The sequence below is a fragment of the Alligator sinensis genome, unplaced genomic scaffold (genome assembly GCF_000455745.1).
Source record: "Alligator sinensis unplaced genomic scaffold, ASM45574v1 scaffold260_1, whole genome shotgun sequence".
NCBI lineage: Eukaryota > Metazoa > Chordata > Crocodylia > Alligatoridae > Alligator > Alligator sinensis.
Window position 1 is genome coordinate 847,854 of NW_005842431.1, and position 22,413 is coordinate 870,266.

At 50.8% G+C, this 22,413-nt stretch overlaps 1 protein-coding gene across 7 annotated transcripts in view; it reads left to right on the forward strand.

Annotated features, from left to right (window-relative positions):
* Positions 1-308: 308 nt before the first annotated feature.
* FUK (fucokinase) overlaps positions 309-22,413 on the forward strand; it is a 40,626-nt gene continuing 18,521 nt past the window's right edge. For 5 of the 7 annotated variants that reach the window (XR_003095631.1, XM_006030239.3, XM_025211800.1 and 2 more), the window contains exons 1-9: positions 309-508; positions 1,028-1,189; positions 12,202-12,319; positions 15,076-15,227; positions 16,277-16,327; positions 17,856-17,981; positions 18,541-18,613; positions 19,615-19,712; positions 21,390-21,470. Coding sequence is in view for 6 of the 7 variants with exons in the window: in XM_006030239.3 (XP_006030301.1) it covers positions 12,241-12,319; positions 15,076-15,227; positions 16,277-16,327; positions 17,856-17,981; positions 18,541-18,613; positions 19,615-19,712; positions 21,390-21,470 (660 nt within the window). In the remaining variant the exon portion in view is untranslated. Of the gene's footprint in view, positions 509-579; positions 937-1,027; positions 1,190-12,201; positions 12,320-15,075; positions 15,228-15,310; positions 15,491-16,276; positions 16,328-17,855; positions 17,982-18,540; positions 18,614-19,614; positions 19,713-21,389; positions 21,471-22,413 lie in introns of those variants that run through there. The other 2 variants (XM_014523014.2, XM_025211801.1) reach the window with 2 other exon arrangements.

Below are 22,413 nucleotides of genomic sequence, written 5' to 3' on the forward strand. Positions count from 1 at the left end.
CCCCCGGCTCGCCCCCCCCGCCAGGCCCGGCCGAGCGGGTGCGGAGGGGAGCGGCATGTGGCCCGGTCCCGCCGTGCGGGGAGGCGGGTGGGCGAGGCCTGGCCCCGCAGGGCTTGGGGACTTGGCACCGGGGAAGGTGGCAGCGCTAATTGGCACTGCTCCCCCACTGCCAGCCTTCCCAGCCCGTGGGGAGCCCTGTTGGCTGGACACCCTGGTTCCTCGGGCAGCATTGGGCCTGTGGGCCAGGGTGGAGCAGCCTGCTTTAGCATGTTCGTGTGGACATGCAGACGGGCGAGGCCTGGCCCCGCAGGGCTTGGGGACTTGGCACCGGGGAAGGTGGCAGCGCTAATTGGCACTGCTCCCCCACTGCCAGCCTTCCCAGCCCGTGGGGAGCCCTGTTGGCTGGACACCCTGGTTCCTCGGGCAGCATTGGGCCTGTGGGCCAGGGTGGAGCAGCCTGCTTTAGCATGTTCGTGTGGACATGCAGACACTTACCACCACAGGACAGGTACTTGTTTTAAGCACAGATATGGCCTCCTTCCTCTTTCGTGACCTTAAAAGTTATGTATCTTGCTTAGACCTTAGTGAAAGATTCTCCTCAGGAAGTTTCTCCCTTCATTTGTACCTAGACAATTTTATTTACCACGAATCAGGAGTTAAAATCCACTTTGAGGAGTGTTCCAATGGGCTTTCCCTTGAATTATAGTCAGAAGAGGCCTCTTCTGAACTGCTGTATGCTGAAGATGAATCTTAAGTGATTGTGGGTAGCTGTCCAGGATGTGCTAGCCCTCATCTTCCATTGGGTATATTCACCATCTTGACTTTGGATATCTTCAGTAAAATGCCATATGAAATGTTTTCCTTTGGTACATGGTTGTCCCCCCTAAAGTCAGACGTGCTGTGTATGGCATTTATGAAGGCTATTTGAAAAGCCAAGTGAGTTCAGTCAGCTGGTGCTGCTTTACCCACTGCTTGGTTGAAGCAGTTCTAGGATTTTAGTAAATTGAAGGGTGCTTTTGTATCACAGGAAATAAAAACCAACATCTCCCCAACATCCAACAAGAGCATCAGAGAAGCAGAAGTCTTACTGGGTGGCTCATTCTGGCTCCTATTGGAACCACAGCAAAAAAACTGCAAGATACAGTCTTGGTCTGGATGGTACATTTCACTGTGTAGACAGTTATACTAGGTAAGATCCTACTTTCATTGAGGTCAATACAGCTGTGATTTTTGCCTTTGTAGGAGGGATAGTGGTCTGATGTTGGGGAAATATTAGTCATGTTGATGATGTTCATCTCTGCTGTGTGGAGTTTGCTCCAGGGTCCAGTACAATCTTGAAAGGCATCAGTCAGTGGTATCTCACAAGACCTGTTCAGTTATGAGGGGATATGAAAGCAATGAGCCAGGAGAGGCAGAATTTAAAGTAGGTGCTCCTTAAGCACCGAGAAAGCAAACAAACTGTGACTGGCTGGGAACCTGATCTACAGAGGGGTGCCCAGAAGGCAGGTGCTCCCTTGTGCTTTGGAGCTTAATGTTTGTTTGATCTTGGGGAAGTCACCTAGCCCTGCTTAGTGCAGCAGGGATATTGTGAGGCTTAAGGGAATGTGCATTGGAGGCCCTTAGGAAGGTACTGTGGAAATTCCAGCTGGGAGTGTTTAATACCTGTTCTGAAGAAGCTGCTTCCTGAAAGAGGTCAGAGTTGATGGAGCAGAGGGTATGAATAGGACTCTGGGGAGGAGTCAATCATAGAAGCAGGCTGGGCTGCTGCTGTGCAGCTGTGGAACGGACAGAAGAGTGGAGCATGCCTCACAAAAGGAAGCTGTTGCCCTCACCCAGCCCGAGGACGTAGCTGCAGCTGGAGTTTTGTTGCTGCCTTTGGCCTTTTTTACTTTAACAGTACTTCTTAAATCCCACTCCAACTCTATAATGTGAGAAAGATGTCTGGGGCAGTTGTTCTGCTTCTCATGGAGCTAGTAAGAAACGGATCGGAGTATAAAGACCTAAGAGCAAGTTGCTGAGTTGATTGGCGAGGGTGTCTCAATCTTCTTGGTCATGAAACATGATATTTGCTGCTGCTCCTTCTGTGTTACAGCCACGGTTCAGACTTCTGATAGGCACGTTTGTTCATGGGCTGTACTTTGTTTATTGACGTACAGCAACACTGTCATGGTCAAAGCCATCTAGAGGGACAGTGAGAAAAGTGATTACAGGTAATTTTGATGCCCATGCATAAATTTTGTCTGTGGCATTTTGGGATGCAGTGATTTTGAGACTGGGCCAGCACTTTGAGTGCCAACAACCTGTCTGTCTGCAGCATATTCATAAAGCAGCAGTTGCCAGAGTTTTGGATTATGCTTTTGTTTCCAGATCTAGACCTTCCTGGGCTTTGAATGTTTGTCAGGGATGGGGAGGTGTCTCTAGTGGGTTATGGAATAGAGAAAATCCCACGCAATTTACTGATTCGTTTTGATGCACTGGCTGGGGGAAGTAGTTAGCTACTTGCACGATTTCACAATGATTACACACTTAATTCATACAACACAATTTTATTTTAAAATTCTTTGCTACGCATATAACACTGCTTAGCTTTAAGAAATACCACAAACATTAAGAACACAATAATTACATATATCAGAAACAATGCTCCAAATGCACTTCCTTCCCAAACAATGCTATAAGAATTAGTATTACAAAAACAACTACAATTACAACTAAAAGTTAAATTTGAATCAGTACTATTATTTTTCATGATATATTTACAATCCTAGAATTCCGAGAAGCCAAACACCTAGATATGGTTTCATTCCTCAGTAGTACAATTTAATGGGTTGGCCTCAGTAGTACAGTTCAATGGGCTCGCCTCAGTACTGATAGGACTAAGTCGCCTTCCTCCAGTCCCTTTTGGGCGCTCCGCGGCTTCAGCATGAACTAAGAGATTCGTGTTCACGGAGAGGGTGGTTCAGGTGATCAGTCTGATCCAGCCTACACTTGCGATTCTTCCTTCGTTGTTCTGCAAGTATAGTCACCTCCAAATTGGGACAGTAGGTTACAGTTTTTATTGAGTGAGCTGCCGTCCTGGGCCACTCCTACTCAAACCTGTCATTACCCCCAAATTTGGGCTCGGATCTTACTTTACAGATTCTTTCGCTTAGTAATTAGTTTCTTTTGTTGATCATTTTAATTACTTTTGGGGAACTTCCATATCACTGCAAGTGACCTTTTCTTTCCAATCTTGTCAAAAGGCTCTAGGGTTTGATCTCTCGGAACTCAGGATATTTGCTTTAAGGATCATTGTTAGGTTCTCTTTGTTAAAGACTTCTAAAGATAAAATTCAAAAGTTAAAACTTTGAGCAAAGTCTGGATCTTCCACACGTACTCCAAAACAATGACCTAGATAAGGAGATAAATCTTATCTTCTTCCTGAAACTGGCTAATGGGCAACCATTACAAACATTCAAACTATTTCATTCAATATGACAGGAGGGAGCAGGGGAGCTGAGTTATTCTGGTCTCCGGCCTCATAATTCAGTGTTGTGCCCTTTTCTCTTGCTTGCATATTTTCTTCTTTTTTTTTTTTTTTTTTTTAATTCTGAGGTGTCTATTTCAGTGTATTAATATGTGTTTTGATTGTCCCTTATTTCTAATGCTAATACTACTTGTAGGAAGTTTCTTATTAGATTGCTCCATCCAGAATCCTTCATAGGAAGGTGGATGTAGTTGCATCTGGGAAACCCAGAAGAAAGGAAGTAAAGGGCAGTGGATTGTTGAGATGAAAACCTTGGGGTTTGATGGACAAAAAATTAAATGCATCTTGTGAACAGTTTCCCACAAAATGTGCAGTCAAATACTTCCAAGGTTGTCACAGATTAAATCTGATCTATTGACCTGTGTAAAGTCTTCAAACTTTGTGGGGCTTACTGAGAGAATTCTTAGCCTTGGAGAAAAATTCTTTGGACACTTTCTAAGAGGAGAAACAAGCCAAAGCTCATAAAACCTTATTAGACTTTGCATGTAACTTCTCCAATAATTATCTGGCTCTACTAAACTTTTCATACTAGCCAAGGACCTGTGGTAGCACTGGCTCCTGCAGTCATGTGAATAGGAGACATGTTTTTAGTTGTTCTGTGGTTGTGAAGAAAAGCTTGAAAAATATCATCTGAACACATCCAAAGATTCAAGAAGGACTAATTTGTTTACCTTTTAAATCTCGTGTTTTTAAAGCATGCTCATGGCTCTTAGAAACTGTGTTGAGGATATATGAGCACTGGGATTGGCAATCCTGCTCCTGCTTGCTGTTTGGTAAGCCATGTGCCAGTTGTAGTTGATCTGTGTGTCAAGCCATATGTCTGCATTTCAGTGTCTAGTGTCTCTGTTGTACTTTTCCACTTCTTCAGCTCTAACTGAAGAGATCCAATCATGCTGTGACTTTTTAACTCTAGTCCTTGACACCTAGATAGTATGACATTAGCAGCAGTAAAAATAAGAAGGTAGGTGGAATTACTTTCTGTAGGTAGAATTACTGTGTAGCTCAGATATTTCAAGAAAAATCAGACTCCCATCTTTTATTTAAAAAAAAAAAAAAAAGATCAATCAAGTGGCCATTTACTTTCTTCTACCTGTGATATTGACACTTGCATTCACACAGGTTGCAAGAGACATGCTTCCCTACTGGGAAATCTACAAGAGAGTTGTGCCAGTTGGTCACCAGGTTATCGGCAGGGGAAAAAACCAGAGTCACTGTTGACGGATGGAATCATGAACTTTCAGTTAATGTCTGGCATTCCTACTGAAGCAACAGGAAAAGAGTTTTCTCCTGGAAACCAGACAGAAAAGGCATTATCTCACCTGCCTTCAAATAGCAAGTGTATCCACTAGTACTGTTACAGGGATAGATTTGGTGAGTCTCTCTAGCTTCTCATAGCATCAGTGTCTTGGGATCCCTGAAATGTGAGCTGTGAATGCTCATGTAGTTTGCAGTTACCCTCATCTTCAGTAGAGAAGCAGGGGCTGAGATTATGTGTAGTCTTACACCATGCTTCATTTTCTGCTAAGTCTCCAGCCTACACGGACTACATGTCACAGTGTATAGGTCTCCATTTGTAGCCAACCCATGAAGACCACATGTCCCAGGTTTGATTCAAGCAGCTGGAGACTAGCTAGCCTTTTATGTAATTTCCTATCTTGATCCAAGCAGCTGCTTTGTGCTAGTTGCACTCCCACCCATGTTACAAAGCATAGTACATAGTTTGGTTTTCAAGCTGTAGATCATCAGGGGTTCTGCAAAGAGATTGGGAATTATCGCAGAGTAGGTTGGGAGAGGATGCAGAGCCATTTCTGAATTGGGTCACCAGGCTCCATATCAGTTTTACAGATAGGGTAGGGGTTCTGCAGCAACAGAAGTGCTATGAAAATGCCATACTGGTGAACAAATTAAGAGGCTGTGACTTGGATGATTACACAGTCTGGTGGGTGGCAAATTGGCTAGAGAGACATACCCAGAGAATGGTGGTGGATGGGTCAGTATTGACCTGGAAGGACGTGGGCAGTGGGGTCCCGCAGGGCTTGGTCCGTGGACTGATGCTCTTCAATGTATTCATCAGTGACTTGGACGAGGGAGTGAAGTGTACTCTGTCCAAGTTTGCAGATGACACAAAACTGTGGGGAGAAGTGGACACACCGGAGGGCAGGGAACAACTACAGGCAGACCTGGACAGGTTGGACAAGTGGGCAGAAAACAATAGAATACTATTTAACAAGGAGAAATGCAAAGTACTGCACCTAGGGAGGAAAAATGTCCAGCACACCTACTGCCTAGGAAACGACCTACTTGGCAGCACAGAAACGGAAAGGGATCTCAGAGTCCTAGTGGACTCCAAGATGAACATGAGTCATCAGTGTGATGAGAAGTCATTGGCAAAGCTAACTGCACTTTATCATGCATCAGCAGGTGCATGACAAACAGAACCAAGGAAGTGATACTTCCCCTCTATTGGGCACTGGTCAGACCGCAGTTGGAGTACTGCATCCAGTTTTGGGCGCCACACTTCAAGAGGGATGTGGATAACCTGGATAGGGTCCATAGAAGGGCCACTCATATGGTTAAGGGCTTGCAGGCCAAACCCTACGAGGAGAGACTAGGGCACCTGGAACTCTTCAGCCTCCATAAGCAGAGCAGATTTAGACTGGACATTAGGAAGAACTTCTTCACAGTTAGAGTGGCCAAAATCTGGAATGGGCTCCCAAGGGAGGTGGTGCTCTCCCCTGCCCTGGGGGTCTTCAGGAGGAGGTTAGATAGGCATCTGGCTGGGGTCATTTGAACCCAGCACACTTTCCTGCCTATGCAGGGGGTCGGACTCGATGATCTATTGAGGTCCCTTCCGACCCTAACATCTAAGGGTTCCATGACTTTAGGAAGTTTGAAAACCACTGTTACCGAGGAAGCTTGGGACTGTCTGCTTCCTTACCAGGCTCCTGGAACGCTGCAAGAGTGCTCCTTAGCTGGGTGAAATTTAAGTGCCTGTGTTATAAGGCTTGGCCTGCTAGTTCAGTTTATCAGCATTTGATGATGAAAATGAATGCTTTGCTTCTTGCAGCAACAGCATGTCAAGGAGAAGGCCACCAGAAGTAGGGCAGCTATCTTATCCTTCCATCTCCAGCAGAAGGATGCCTATGAGGCTATGAACAAGGCTCAGTCCTTCAAGGAGATCCTGACTACAGAGATGCCAACTTCCTCCTGATGGTTCATAAATTTGTAGAATTTAAAGCCAAAATAAACCTTTAGATCATCTGGTCCTGTGTATAAGACAAGCTAGAGCATATCAAGTGTATACCTCTGTTAAGACCAATAATTTGTTTTTGGCTTAAACTTAGTTTGTAGGGTTTGGGGGAGGGTGGTCTTCAAGGCCCAGTTTCTGGAGTAAAGTGATTTGGTTAAAATCTTAATGCCTGGCTGTGCTGACAAGTGCTTCTTAGTGAAGACACACCATATGTCAGGAGAAAGACTTTTGACTGAAACTTAGTTAAGAGAAGTAGTTAGCTGCATTACTCTGAAGTCAGGGTAGATATGCACCTTTATAGACTAACTAAACAGGATATATAAGAGAGAGCACAAGCTTTCATGAGCCCAAGTTCACTTTTTCAGATGCAAAGCCAGCAGAAGCCTTGTCCTGCTCCTGTAACTGTGTCCAGACTAGAGGTTTTACTGTTAGAGCTACACTGGATAAAGAGCATGAGCTTTTTGCATTGTGAGCTGATGTAGCCATGATAGCAAAACTCTGTAATACAGACCACACCTGAGATATGCTTCACGTCTTGAACAGCTCACGGGCTGAATAGATGAGACAAAGTAGGAGAATGGAAGAAAAAAACATGAAGACATTTTCTACACCATTGGGCGGGGGGGTGGGGAGGGGAATTATACTTACAGCTAGTTTACATACAGATTTTGCATCAGTATATTTTTTATACACTGTTAAATAACTTTATACTCTTAAACCTGTCTATCTTAGACCAGTATAATTTATTCTTTTTCCCATATGGAAATAGCTAGGCCAGTAAGAACTCCTTTATACTAATATAACTGCATCTACCCTGGGGAGGGGTGGAAGGTGGCACCATTTTTGCATGTAGACAAAGACTCTGTGTACTCCTGCTTACAAGAGGGCCCATCAAAGAAGTATCACCATCTGCAGTGAGGCTATCATACAGCTTTTCTGAGGTGCAGCTTTAGATGGTTTTGAGCGATTGCTGGGAATTTTCCTCTCACCAGTAATGAAAGCAGGAGCAAACCTTGTTAAAGAGGCTGAAGCCGAGTAGTTAAGATTCAGCTGAATTTTGCACTTAAAGCAGGGACTGAACTACCTTGCTCTGTATAAAGAACACACCCTCCTTGAAATTGGAGTGCTTGCTCCAACTACAGATGGATTGTCTGAGAATTTACAAGTTAATCCAGTGATATAAAATAATCAAAGTTTGGCCTTTGAAGAACATTGCACAATCCATGGCGGGTTCCCCCTCCGCCCCTCCTGCAATTTTTCTCCTTCACTTCAAAGCAGGGAGTGGGATTCTGCTGTTTTGTCCCAGTGAGGTACTTAAAATCTCAGAGCATGTTTTAACCAGTGGTAAATGTGGTCTGTCTTTGGATGAGCTTGCAGCTCAGCTGTGTTCTACACTGGATTAGCTGTATCTATCGTCAGCAATGGTCTTTTTTCAGCATAGAAAAGAGCACCCTTTCTCCAGGCCCCCCGTGTCCATTCTTGTCTTCTCTGCAGAGAGGACATGCCTGATGGATGATGATTCGGATGTGCAGAGGCCAACTCAGCTCACAAGCTGCCATCAGATGGTAATGGCTTCTGGTCTCTGACTCAAGCCGACAAACCCATGTCCTTGAGATGAAGGGCTGGGCTGTTATCCTTTTGAGCTGTTCCAGGCTCCTATGTTATTTATTATAGTCTTATTTATTGGAGCTCCCAACCCACTTTCTGTTCAGATTTAACAGATCCCCTCCCCTACCCCAGCTGAGCCAGTCATGCAGTGTCCAGTTGGCAGCACTATTCACTGGTTCCCTAAGAGCCAGTTGCCCCCAGAATAGCTTCTTTTGTGCTGCATCTCCAGACCACTGCTTGCAGAGCTGACCTTGTGTAAAAGCATTTGAGGATCTCTGTCCCCGGCAGCTCTCCTTCTTCAATATGGTTTATCTGGCTAATGGCCGTCAGGAACCAAAAATAGCCCTGTCTAGTGGTAGCTCACCTGCCCCCTCCAGCCCTTCTCACCAGCAGCAGAGCACAGAGGTTTTCTTGGTCCCAGACCCAAGTGATGGTGATACCTCGTGAAAGGTTTTCAGCTCCCACTGATGCCCAAATAAGCTGGAGATATGCCCCTTTGTTCCTGACTGAACTCATGCACTGTCAGTGAAGAGACTGGTTGTTTAGGTGTTATGGGGAGGGACGGGGAGAGACACACATACCATGTGGTTTGTGATAGGATTTCAGTGAATGCATGTGCTGTCCCCATGGGGTTTCTCTGTGAATTGAGTCAGAAAGCCCCCTATGAAGGGTTCTGACCTGGCCCTGGGCCCACCAGGTAAGTGTCAGAGACACTTTTTACCTTGCTGTATGTGTTGCTTCCTAGAGACTGTTGCCTAGTGAATCCTAGACTGGATCCCCAGTGAGGTTTCATACAACATAAGCCACTGGTACAGCTGACCCTGGCTGGCCTGCACCTGTGGTTTGGTATGAAAGTGGCAAAGGGAATGTGTGACAGGTCATCACTCTGGGCCACCCTTAATGTGGCCCACACACCTGTCTCTGGGGCAACTGCCTGCCATGCCTTGATCTTAATTGATTAATTAGTATTAATTAGCAGGAAGCTGCCCTAATACTGCCCCCCCCAAGGGGGTGCTATCTGCGGCTCCGTTTCCTCCCCTACACCGCAGTCCACACCTCGCCGATGGAATCACCGTCATCTCACTCCTATCACTCCTCTGGCCCTTCCTGTCCTCCCTGGGCCCTCCTTCCTTTAATGCATGCTCCCTCTGGCCCTCTCTTGCTCTGTGCCCTCTTCTCTGGGGCCTTATCTACAATGCTGCCCCCTCCTGGGGCTTTCTGTGCCCAACTTGGGCTTCCCAATGATGCAGCCCCCTATCAGGGGCTCCCAGTGCCCACACTTGGGCTTCCCAATAATGCAGCCCCCTTTCTGGGGCTTGCCGTGCCCAACTTGGGCTTCCCAATAATGCGGCCCCCTTTCTGGGGCTTGCCGTGCCCAACTTGGGCTTCCCAATAATGTGGGCCCCCCCTATCAGGGGCTCCCAGTGCCCCCACTTGGGCTCCTCAATAAGGCTGCCCCCTATCTGAGTCTCACGGTGCCCAACTTGGGCTTCCCAATAATGTGGCCCCCTTTCTGGGGCTCCCAGTGCCCACACTTGGGCTCCTCAATAATGCTGCCGCCCTCTCTGGGGCTCACCGTGCCCAACTTGGGCTTTCAAATAATGTTGCCCCCTTTCTGGGGCTCTCCATGCCCAACCTGGGCTTCTCAATCATGCCACCCCCTTTCTGGGGCTCACCACACCCACACAGGGCTTTTCAGTAGCACTCCCCTCTCGGGGGCTCACCATGCCCACACTAGGGCTTCTCAAACACCCCTCTCTGGGGCTGGGGTCTATGCACCCCTTGTGCTGCACCCACTGGCGCTGGGGCCCTCACACTCCATTGGGAGTCCCCTACAAGGCCTCCTCCATCCCCTTATAGCCTCACCCAAACCACCAGTTTTAACAAGCAGCAAACACAAATTTGAGCCTCCTGGCTATAACAACATTGCTCAACTCAGGTCAAGCTGTACCTGCAATTCTCACATCATTACTCCAGGAGCTCCTGCCTCTCTGGCTGCTTCTTGGGTTTATAAAGGGAGCCAGGCCCGGCCCCTTCCAGTCAGCTGGCCTTCATTGGTTGCCCTGGCAACCCACAGCTGGGCTCCTTAATCACTGCTAGGGCTCCCTCCCTAGCAGTTTTCCCCTCTTCAGGAACAGGGCACCACTGTGCTCTGTGACAGGATGGAACAATATGCTTTCCTCCTTGGTAGTGCAGGGCATAAGGGTGAGTAGGGGAGCTGCCTGGGCAATACTTGGTCTGGGAAGACATGGATGGCTTCATGATCTACTATCACTGTATCCAAGCCTGGACCCTGGGTCCCCTTCTAGGCATGGGAGTAGAGAGAGTACAGCTTGCCATTTAGTCCTTATTCTCCCTGTAAAATTGGCCAACAGAGCTGCTATCTGGGATAGCAGTTGGTGAGGTGGGATCCTGTCCCTGGGAACCCAGCAGCTTGGGAGAACCTAGTCCAGTGCTGGGGCAGAATGGTCAGATGGGCAGAATGCTCCTACAGTCCATTCAGCTGCCTGGAATAAAGAGCTGCTCTAATACGCTTCAGTTTCCACAGAGGCAGAGTGGATCTCAGCTTGGTTCCTCAGGTATATGGACCCCAGCAACTGTGCTTTGCCAGTGCCCCTTCAGACCCATAGTGCCAATGGAGGTGTACAGCAGCAATTGTCTGTGGGAACCCAGAGACCCTCAATTCAAACTCGTGGTATACCTGTGGAATGGGTCCGGGTGACTGGCAGAGATGGTGGGGCAGGATTAGTCTGTGCAGTGTTAGTGGATGGAAGCTAGGCTCTGGCCAGCCACTAATCTACAGGGGTCCTGTGAGGTGACACCAGAAGGAGGTCTCCTTTTGTGCCTGATCTCTTCAGCACTCTCCTGGAAGGAATCCCAATTAAGGGGATGAGCCTTGGCCTTCTCTGTTGATGTATAACACTGACCTTCAGGCTTGGTAGAGGTCCTGTCAGCTCTTATTTTTATCACAGCTCTTAAATCCTTCTTTCTCTTCTGTTCCCTAATTCTGTGCGATACCCTCTGAGTGAGGCCAAGGATAACAGTCCATTGATCACGTCCTCCTGCATTTGGTGAAAGTCTGTTCACAACCTCTGCTCCCACACCCACTGCACAGCTAATTCAGCAGGCCTTGGCTGCCTGTCACACCCTTTCCTGTCCATCTCTGCAGAAAAGGGCATTGCCCTGAAAACTGTCCTCAGGAAAGGGTGCTGCTACCCACTGCCAGCAAGGGTGCAGTGCTGAGCTGTGAGATCTGTCAGTGAAAAGTACTTCCCAAGGGGGATGGGTCTCATATTGAGGTCCTGCACATAAGGGCTGGGGCTATGTTTGTGGAAGAAACCCACCAGGGAATGAGTGGGTTGCCAAATTTAAGGCCCTGTCCTGCACGTGCAAAAGACTAACTCCCAGTCCCTTTGAATTCCACAGGAGTTTAGCATCAGCACTAGCAAGACTTGCCCCTTCTGGGTGAAGAGACAATTCCTTTAATAGTTTCACACTAGCACAACAAAAACCCTCCTATGGTTTACAGAGTAACAACCTGGGAAGAATCTGAGCTTCCCTCATTCTGATTTCACAGGACAGTCCTGATTCCAGTGGGGTTAACATTGCCTGCCCAAAGTGTCCTGAGATATCCATAGGGAGATGCTCCCTGCTGAGCTGTAGCACCAGGGTACTGTGATGTTGCATAGCAATGGCTCAGCAATTGTGGCACTGTGAAGTGGTGGTACCGGTCCACTGAGAGCCAGGTAGTTTGACCCTTCCTTAGGGTATGGTGTGGAAGTCTGGCAGGCATGAAAAGGCTGCTTCTTCCTTGCAGACCCAGCAGTATCCAGTCAGCAAGATCCAGTGTGCATGGATGGCACCAAAAACAGTGGAGTGGACTGTCATTGTCCTGACCTGCCAGCACAAGGACAGTGTCTGTGCATTCCAGAAAGGCAAGTACTGTGCCTCATGCCATGGGGCCCCCTGTTAATGGGGAGGCATTAGGGATGGGGGCTGGTTCCTAACTGTCATTGCTATTTGCAAATCTCTGGATGCATTTGAGGCTAGTGAGGAACAAACAGCACTGGCCAGAGGCATATTTCTCTACAGGTTTCCTACAGCCCTACACAGCTCCTGAAGCCTGACCTTCTGCTAACACCAGCGCTGACACTGCCCCTCAGTCATAGATTCATAGATGTTAGGGTCGGAAGGGACCTCAATAGATCATCGAGTCCGACCCCCTGCATATGCAGGAAAGAGTGCTGGGTCTAGATGACCCCAGCTAGATGCCTATCTAACCTTCTTTTGAAGACCCCCAGGGTAGGGGAGAGCACCACCTCCCTTGGGAGCCCGTTCCAGACCTTGGCCACTCTAACTGTGAAGAAGTTCTTCCTAATGTCCAGTCTAAATCTGCTCTCTGCTAGCTTGTGGCCATTATTTCTTGTAACCCCCGGGGGCGCCTTGGTGAATAAAACCTCACCAATTCCCTTCTGTGCCCCCGTGATGAACTTATAGGCAGCCACAAGGTCGCCTCTCAACCTTCTCTTGCAGAGGCTGAAAAGTCCTGACCTGCAGCCGCTGTAATCTAGCCCTGTTCCCAACATTACTTCACTGCACCTCTGCTCCTTTCCTCTCTGATGTTCTCAGGGCTGTAGGTTAGGTGTGAGTCTAGGTGGGACCGGTGTTGGTGTTGGAGCTCATGCTCTAATACCCTCCCCAACTTCTTAGGAGTCATTTGCAGCTGAGAACAGCCAGGAGCACTGCAGCCCTCCGGCTTCTGTGTCCTAGAGCTCCACCTCTCCGAGCGGTAATAGCAGGCATGTAGGCCTGCGGCTGGTCCACAAGGGAGCTCTGCTGTCTCTGAAGCTCTTTGTGGCAGTAGAGCTGAGGGAGCCAGGCCCAGCTGTGACCGGGAGGAATGAAGTTCTGAGGGACCTTTACTTTCTGCAGAACTAATGCAGATACTGTCTCACAACTCCCAGCCCGTTGTCTGGTGCGTTCATGGCCACATCATGCCTTTCACACCCAGGAAGCTTCCCCATATCTTCCCTCTCACCTCCCTCCTGTTAGGAGGGCTGAGTCTGGCTTTCTCAGGAGATGCCTGTACACCTTCAGCTGGTCAGAGGAAGTGGCTAGAGAGCGGCAGGAGGCATTGCCCACCACAGAGGCTGCTGCCAAGGGCTTGGGTTGAACTCTAGGAGCATGTCAAAGCATCAGGCTGGCTCTTCCTGCTCTTTTCACTTTCCATTATCTCCTCCACTTTCCAGAGCACAATGTTTATGCTCTCTGATGCCCTGTGGCATCATGCTGCAATCTGGACTAGAGGAGGGGACCCAGTGCTTTGGGCAGGGATGCAGGCCTAGCTGGCATTCTGCCCAGGAGAGCATGGTGATGGCCCCTGGGGCCTTTTCCTCATATTTACCTGAGGCTGCAGAGTCAAAGTGCCTGAAGCAGCAGAAACAGGCTAGAGGACTTGTGCTGCAGCCTGATGGGGAATTGATGAGAGGCCAGGAGAGGTCAAAGCCTGGCAGAGAGGGTGCTGAGTGCACAGGTGGATTCCAGCCAAGGAGAAGTAGCAAATGGCTGCAGGGGAAAAAGGCTGAAGTGGCAATTTTCCTCCAGCTTCTCCCATCCTCTCTGATCCACTCCCCTGCCCTCTCCAAACTTCTAGGCTATCCTTGCCAGGGCTTGAGCCCTGGACATGTGAGCAGGGGTCTGATTCCTGCCAGCAGGGCAAGGAACTTCAGATACCTCCTGAGATTAAACCTCAGTCCCTGGCATGCTGCAGAGCCCCAAAGGAAGGAGTTTTATGGTGCTGCCAGGGCTGGGATGCTGAGAATCCCCATGAGCAATCAGGGCTAAGCCTGGCACTGGTGGAGTTAGGCCCAGCTGTCTGAGTGGGACCAGTTTTTGATTAAAACTTGGAATAAGGCTTTGGATTGTACATAATTTTGGGCATCCAGCCTGTCTGGGGCCCAGTTGCTAGGCAAAATGGGACCATGTTTGAACTCTGGCAGGGAGCACTGGTGCCTTACCGCATGTGGAAGATCCAGGTGTAACAGGCAGAGCTTGGGTTCATTCCATGAACAAGACCTGCTTGCCTGGGAGCTGTTCTCTATGAATGGGAGCCAAGCTGCCTTGTGGGAGCAAGATGCTTGCTCCCTGTGATGCAGAAATCAGCCATGCCAACTTGGGTCCTGCTCAGTGCCACCTTCACCAGGGAGCTGAATCTAGCTTCTGGTGGCCTGTAAACAACCATTGGCTCTTTAGCTGAAAGGTCAGGCCCCAGAGCCAACCTTAACTGGACACAGGCTCGTGCCTGGCTGCACTCAGGTACTGGCAGGGGTAAATGGGTCTTGGCATTAGAGGTGCACCCAGGCACACAGGGATGAGTCGCTGTGGATGCCAGAATATCCAGCAGCCCTGGCCCTGATTGTGACTGACCTGTGCAGCACAAGGAGAGGACAATGCTTAGGGCATCTCCCTGCCCAAACCTCCCACACACTGAGGTTTTTCCCTTCCTCTATCTGTGGAGACATTGCAGGCTGTATGTGACATTCCCTTGCAGCAAGAGGTTCCTCCAGCTTATACTGGGGTTCAGTCTCACCCTGAACCCCAAAGGGGTCCATGTTGCTGTTGCCTCACATTGCTCTCTTGCCTGGCCTGGGCTCTCCACACTAACCAAACAATCCTGCCTCTCGTTTGCTAGAGCTGGAGATCCGCCAGAGGAGGGGTGCCCTGGGCCCCCGCACCATCCTACTCACTGTTGAGGACCCCACGGCACATGTGGGCAGCGGCGGAGCCACCCTCAATGCCCTGCTGGTGGCAGCTGAGCACCTGAGTGCCAGAGCAGGCTACACAGTGAGTAGGCACCGTAGGACAGGCTCTGGGGGCTGCCCCAAGGCCTTGTGGCAACATCGTAGCGGTGCTCATACAGGGCATCTGCTGTGGACCTCCTGGATGGGCTGGCCATCTGCCCTTGCTTATGTGGTTCTGGCTCTGAGGTTAAGGGTCATGCCACACCCCATCAGCCCTCTCTCATGCCTGGCTCAGCTAGTTGGTGCCTTGGGACTGGTGGCAAGGTGGCCACCCATGGATTTGGCATCTGCCTTTCTGAGGGAGAGGTGAGGATGAGTTCAGTGCTGTTGTGACATCCCTAGAGATTCCCACCCCCTTGCCCCCTCCATCAGGTACGTGGCACAAGGCACTATCATTTATGAGCACAGTACACTCCCAAAGCCTACTTGAAATTTCTCCTGCCAGAGTCTGAGCTGTGGTGGAGGGTCCAAGGAGGGAGTTGTAGGGGGATACAGAGACTTGTGGGATGTGGCCCTAGGCTAGTTGATCTCATTCTCAGAATATCTTCAGTGCAGTGTTGCCCTTTTCCTCTGATTCTCCCCCTTCATGACTCCTGTCTGCTTTCACTGTGCTATGATGGGGAATGGGGGAGGCCGCGCTGGTTCTTGGGAAGAAATGAGGTGCTGGGTGAGCCTGGCAGTCCATCATGATTCTCTCTGCTATCTCTGTGCTCAAGATTTGGCAACACCCAGCAGTAACCGCTTAGTGCCTCTGCAGAGAAGGCAGTGCCTCTGCCATATGCCTTCCCTGCCTGGTGCAGGCCCCTAGCCCCTGGCTTCTGCAGCTGGGTGGCCTCGTGGCAAAGACAGCAGGTTCCAAGGCCTGGAAGGCAGGGTGCCCTCAGCCCAAAGCTGAGACATTTATGTGAGGTGCAGGAGTTGCTGACTAGTGACTGGTGATGAAACTGCTTGAAGCTGGTGCAACCTATCCTGGGCAAATAGCACTTGCTGTCCCATGGGTCAAGTTTGCTGCAGCCTGTGCTCAGGCCAGCATCAGGGCTAGCTTCCAAGATCATCCACCTCCGCTGACTGACTCCCTTTGTGCACTTCCAGGTTGTCACCTCTGATGTCCTTCAGGAGGCCTGGATTCTCATCCTGCACATGGTGAGCGCTGCCTAGGGCTGGTGGGGAAGAGAGGTAGGGGTCAGGCCTGCCATGGTAGTGGGTACAGTGCTTACTGTCTTGTCACTGAAGCTTGCATGAGGTTACAGGCTTCTAAATGTGGGCACAAACACCAAGCTGATATTGGGGTATAGGAGCAGTGCCATCCATCTGAGACCTCCCCATACGCAGGTCCCATTCTTGCCCCCACCTGGTGTCTCATTCCTCTCTCTCCCATGGGGCAAACCAGATGATCTTACACCATCAGGCTCCTGGCAAGAAGCTCAGCCCTCTTGGCACTGAGTAAGGGATGCCCAGTTCTAAAGAGAAGAGCTAGAGGGCAAGTCCCTTGCTCTGAATGTGTCTGCACTGGGGGGCCATGGACACCATGGTTAAGGGCCACTACACAACAAGTGTCTAGTTGCAGGCAGGCCCTACAGTGGGGAGTGAATCCCAGGGAGACTCAGTTCAGCATCTCCCCACCCCGCATCAGCTCTCTTCCATCAAAAAATTACAGCCTATTCATGCAAGGCCTTGTGCCAGCCTGGCAGGGGAGCTGTCTTGCTCTGGGGCTAAAATCAAGTGCCCTTTACCCTGTGCCTCCTAAAGCTGCAGAGTTGTTCAAGGATGGCCTGGTGCCAATCCCATCTGCTCCCAGCCACTTGCCTGCTCCAAGCCTTGGCTTTGCTACAGGGGATGGGGTCTGACTGGCTGCAGCCCAGCTATGCAGTGCTAACTCCTGAGCATGCAGGCCAGGACTGGATCCCTGTGGCTAGGAAATGGGGCTGGGGGCCAGGTCAGCTGCTCGGAGGATTGATGGGTCCAGTAGTTTGAGTGTCAGCACATTTAACTAAAGCTGACAGCTCTCTGGCTGGAGTCAGCAGGATTCCAATGGCAGGGAGGGGGGAATGTGCCCCAGGCTACTGTAGCTGTCCATGGGCAGAGGGGTTACTGACTGGCAGGCAGGGATTTGGGATTTGATTAATGGCACATGCCACGTGCTGCTTGCCTGCCGTCAAGTAGTGAGGATGGAGATAAAGGGGCTGATGGCTGGCTGCGGAGCCTGAGAGAAGAAAGATTTTGAGTCCTGAGTGTAGATAAGGAGATGGACAGACAGATGGGGATCCCTAGGCCCCCTGAGAAGATGCAGGGCAGAAAGGGGAGCATCTATTCCAAGGGACACTGCCCTGAGCCAAGAGAGGTGTTGATGCTGTTTGACAGCTCTGCAAGGATCCTGGCAGGACATTGGAGAGATGGCTACAGGGCAGGTCCAGGGTCTGTCTAGGCATGTAGCCACCAGTCACAGCCTCAGTATGAAAGACCTGATTCTTGGTCATGGGGGAAAGCTTGGGAGCTGATGAGCTGGCCGTGGTTGTACTGGTAAAAGCAGAGTTACCTCCTGGCTGACTGAAGCTAGGGCCTTCCTTGGGCCCCCATAGACCAGAGTATCTGGGGGCTGGTGCTGTCTCAGGGCCTTGTACTTCTGTTGCCATTCTCCCACATACCCATACTTGGCTCCCTCTTCCATCAGGGCCGTGATTTCCCCTTTGACGACTGTGGCCGGGCCTTCACCTGCCTCCCTGTGGAGGATCCCAGTGCACCAGCTGAAGCACTGGTCTGCAACCTGGACAGCCTTCTCTGGACCATGACCCACCAGGTCAGCGTGAGCTGGGCAGGGGGTAGGAGTTTCAACTTCCCCAAGGTCAGGGGGCCCTGGAGTGCACCCTCCTGAGGCCATGGGAGGAGGTCCCAGCAGGCACTGTTCCTGCTACACACCTGACCAGGCTATGTTGCACATTGGGGCTCACTGTCCCACAACTGTAAGGCAGTAGGCACACTGCAGTCGGCTCCGTGTCATGCATGCCACCCTGAGGAGTGATGATGGGTGTCCTGAAAACTGAAGCGCAGTCAGGCAGGCAAAACTTTGGCATCCCCAGCGCTGATGTTAGGAAAGCCAAGCAGTAACTAATGTACAGGCTCTGATATCAGGACCCAGTTCCATTCTGCCTGTGCTACCCCACTGCAAGAGGGCCAGGAGCACCCTTTCCCTCAGGATACACAGAGAGGTCGACTGGAGCCCTGCTGAGGCAGGATGGGCATGGATTGCAGGGTGCTATGGCACTGGCTGACTTCAACCCTGAGCTGTCCAGCTTGGACCCAAATATCAGTGGTCCTGTCCTCACCTGCCCCTTGTTGCGTGTCTCTTCCCTGTGCAGCTGTGCAAGGGCTCCCCGCCTGGAGTGTGGGTCTGCAGTACAGACATGCTTCTTACTGTTCCCTCAGCACCAGGTAAGCAGTTGCCCTGTCCTGGGGGGTAGAATTAGCTGGCATGCAGGAGGTGGGGAGGCCCTACTGGAGCAGGGAGTGGGAAGCCTAGGATGTCTTCTGGTTCTGTGTTGGCCATGCAGCATATGGATTTGCTCCTGTGCAGGGGAAATCTGGCAGCCCTGGGGCTTGGGTGGGATGTGCCTGCTTCTTCTGGTGAACCCCACCAAGGCCCAACTTCAGTGCCCTTCCTGCTGCTTGCCATTCCCCCTCCTTTGGAGCCTGCAGTCTTGCAGCCTGATGAGTACTGCCAGTGCAGATGCGGCCCTGCCTGTGGGACACCAGGCCACTGTGGCAGCCAGTGGGACCATTATTGTTCCATCTCTCCCTCAGCAATTGTAGACCTGCAGAACAGTCAGTGCAATGGCATCTCCTTGACTTGAGCATCTGAAACCCATGTGATGCTCAGAGAAATATGAGGATCCCCTTGCACCAGGCTCTTGAGCAGGCAGAAAAACTTGGATGAGCACATGCCTGCCACTGATCCCAGTGGACCACATGCTTTGGCTCAACACTTCATTCTCTGTTTGATATTCTTTGCCAGGCAGAGACACAAAGTCAGAGCTGGTGATGGGCCTGTGGAGGCTCAGAGCTGTCCCCCCACCAGGCTTCCCAAGCAGGGGATGCTTGGAGGGCTTTGAACCATGGCAGCAGGGAATGGACTGGGGCTGGCTGGGGACACTGGGGACTGGCACGGGAAGGGGGAGGGGTTGAACTAGCTCAGGGTGTGCTGTGTGCCTCTTCTTGGTGGTCTAGTCGGGGATTGGCTCCCATTACTGGTAGTTGCATTGGGGGTGGAGAGCTGCATCTGTAGGAGCCTATCAGCACCTCCCTGTTAGCCTGGTACAAGGGACATTAGGTCCTTCTCAGTGGATCCTCCCCTGACAAGGGATCCCACCCCCTTCCTAAAGGATCAGGACCAGTCCCTGACAGTTCTGAGGCCATGCACTGTTTCCCCCTCTCAGAGATCAACTGGGATGGATTCCAGGGGGCCAAAGTGATCTCCGTTCCAGGGACTGTCTTGTATGCCAGGAATCATGGAGTCTACCTCACCACACAGCAGGTTTGTGATTGGCTGAAGCTTCATAGGAGTGCTAAGCCCAGAGCATGGCTCAGGCCACAGTCTGGTCATTGAAGTTCACTTGGAGATCTCTTGCTAAGATTTGAAAATTGAGAGCATTTTTACACGTGCTCTGGGATGCAGCACTGGGCACTTTAATTAGCGAGCCGCACTAGTTAAAAGTGCCTGCACAACATGTGTATCAGTGTTCCCACACTGAAAATATGATGGGTGCTTTGAACTAAAGTTCAACAAGTGTGTTTTATTTCAAAGTGCCCTGCTGCCACTTTTTCAGCATGGGGACATGCGGGGATGCTGATACACTCAGGCAGCTTTCCATGTCATGTGTAAATTTCCGTGCTCCAGCAGACTTTATCAGTCAAGTCTACTCTGGCATGCTGGATTTCCAGCATGTCAGAGCAGGCTACCTGTACATCTACAGGAGCCCTGAGGTGCCAGGAGTGTCAGGAACAAGAGAGGCCTAGGACAGAGTTCAAGGCTCAGTGGCGCCAACTTGATCCTCTCTTGGCTGCAACCTGTCCAGGAGGGTGTGCTGCTGCCCCTCTGGCCTTGCTGTCACAGGGGAGCTTTGCCTGGCCAACAATTCTGGCTTCTCTGCTGATCACAGAGGATCAGTACAAACTGTAGTGGGGAGGAGTTCCCTCAGCTATGGAGTTACCTTGATCTCTGAGGCCTGTTGGAGCCTCTGCTCTCTGCTGAGCCTACTTGCAAGTTCAATTTGTACCAAAGAGGATGCAAAACCTGTTGCACTTGGTCTACTGCATCTTGTCCAAGGGTCTCTGTGTATGCCCCCCGTGCTGTATTCCCTTTGGTAACAGGAAGCTCTACAGAGCAGCATCCCTTATCCTGCTCATGAGACTCCAGCATATCACACCCCCCTGTGCCCACCATTGGGGGAGACGCAGCAGGTTGGGGCGGTTCAGGGCTTTCCCAGACAGTTTTCTGCCTGTGTAGTCTTGCCTTGTCCCTCCCCTGTCTGAGCCTTTCAAATCAAAGGCAGTCACTCACCTGCCTATGGTCTGCTGCTAGGTCACTACATAGCCAGCCCCCAACAACCAGGATCAATGCACCTCTGCTAGCAGCCAGCCAGCTGGAGTGGAGGCACAGAGCAAACCTTCAGGTGTCTGGAGAACTGTGTGATACGGCTCTTATACCAGGCCCAGGCAACCACACTGGACTAGCAAGATCTTCTTTCTGATGCCCTCATTCCATTTTTGGGGTGGTGCCTCTTTGAGGTATTCATGTGGTAGCAGGATGTGAGCAGCACTGCACGAAGGTCAAGCCACAGCCTGGAATTGAGCCAGCAACCCCACTAGTGACTGAGGCAAGTGGGTCTGTTCTCCCCTGCAGGCAATTACCTAGTGGCCAGCTCCCCTCCACCAGCATAAGGATTCTGTTCTGGGCAGGACCTACTCCTGATCCAGCTGTGCACACTCAGCCCTCAGGCCTTTGAGTGTGTGGGGAACGCCAATCTCTGACAGGTCAGATGGAGAAGTGGCCATCTAGGGCTATAGTCCAGCAACCCTCTGAGGTGTAAGGACCCATTAGCTCTGCCCTAGCCCCCCCCCTGCACCATGCTTGACTTAATTTGAAACTGTGTAAACTCTCCAAAGGCTGGGGGTCCACTGCTGGAGCTAACCAGTGCCTTTCTTCCTACAGGGGCTTGTGTGTGATATCATCTACAGAGGCTCAGAGGCCCAGATACAGCAGTGTGCCAGGCCTGATGGGAAGGTCCCACTGGTACGTTCATGATCTTTCATCCCCTAGTGCATTAGGTTTCTTTGGTGCGGTGGGGGTGAGGGGATCTCAGCTGGAAATGGGGCTGTTGGGAGCAAGGCCTGGCTAAGGAGGTCAGGTGACCTGGCATGTCTGGAGAGTGAGGAAGAAATCGTAGGCTGGATGTAGCAAAGGAAACTCCCATTTCACGCTTTGGGATTCTGGGCTTTGCTGGTTGTCTCCCCCCAGACTGGTTTGAACCGTGGGTTTTTTGCCTTCCTCTGTAGTGGGGGGTGTGGTCCTCTTCCTGGGATCTCTTGAGCATTCTAATATTATAAAAGCCTACGTCTGTCTGTCTGTCTGTACCACTTTATTCGTGCTCTGATTGGCTGACGGAAACAGCCGATCAGAGTGCTCCAAGCATGGGGAGCGCTGCAATGATGCCGAGCCGAGGCCAGCAGCACTGGCCTCGGCTCCGCCACCCAGCTCACTGCAAGAGGCAGAACAGCGGCAGCATGGGGCATTAGGTGGTGGCGCTCCATCGAAGCCCCCTCTCCCCATCCCCCATCATTCTTGACAGGGTCCCCTGTCAACCCCTGGGTCCCCTCTTAACCCTTGTCTACCTAAGCTGAGCTCTTTGGGGCAAGGTTTGTCTCTTGGTACCTGGCATGGAGCTAGTGTCAAGCTCATCCTTTTGACAGATCCAGCTTAGCTTTTCTTCATAGAATCACAGAGAAGTAGGGCTGGAAGAGACCTCCAGAGGTCTGGTCTGCACAGCATCAATGTTAAGGCCAGGAGCACTGGTGTGAAGCTTGCCACAGCCACACTCCCCTAATCCATGTGCAGCAAATCACAGAAGCTAGGCCATGTGTTTGCTGTAGAGCGACTGAGTGCACACCCCAGCGCTGCTCTCGGGTACTCTGTCTTGGCTGGGCTCATCAGCAGGTGCTCGGGGATGCTGTGAGGT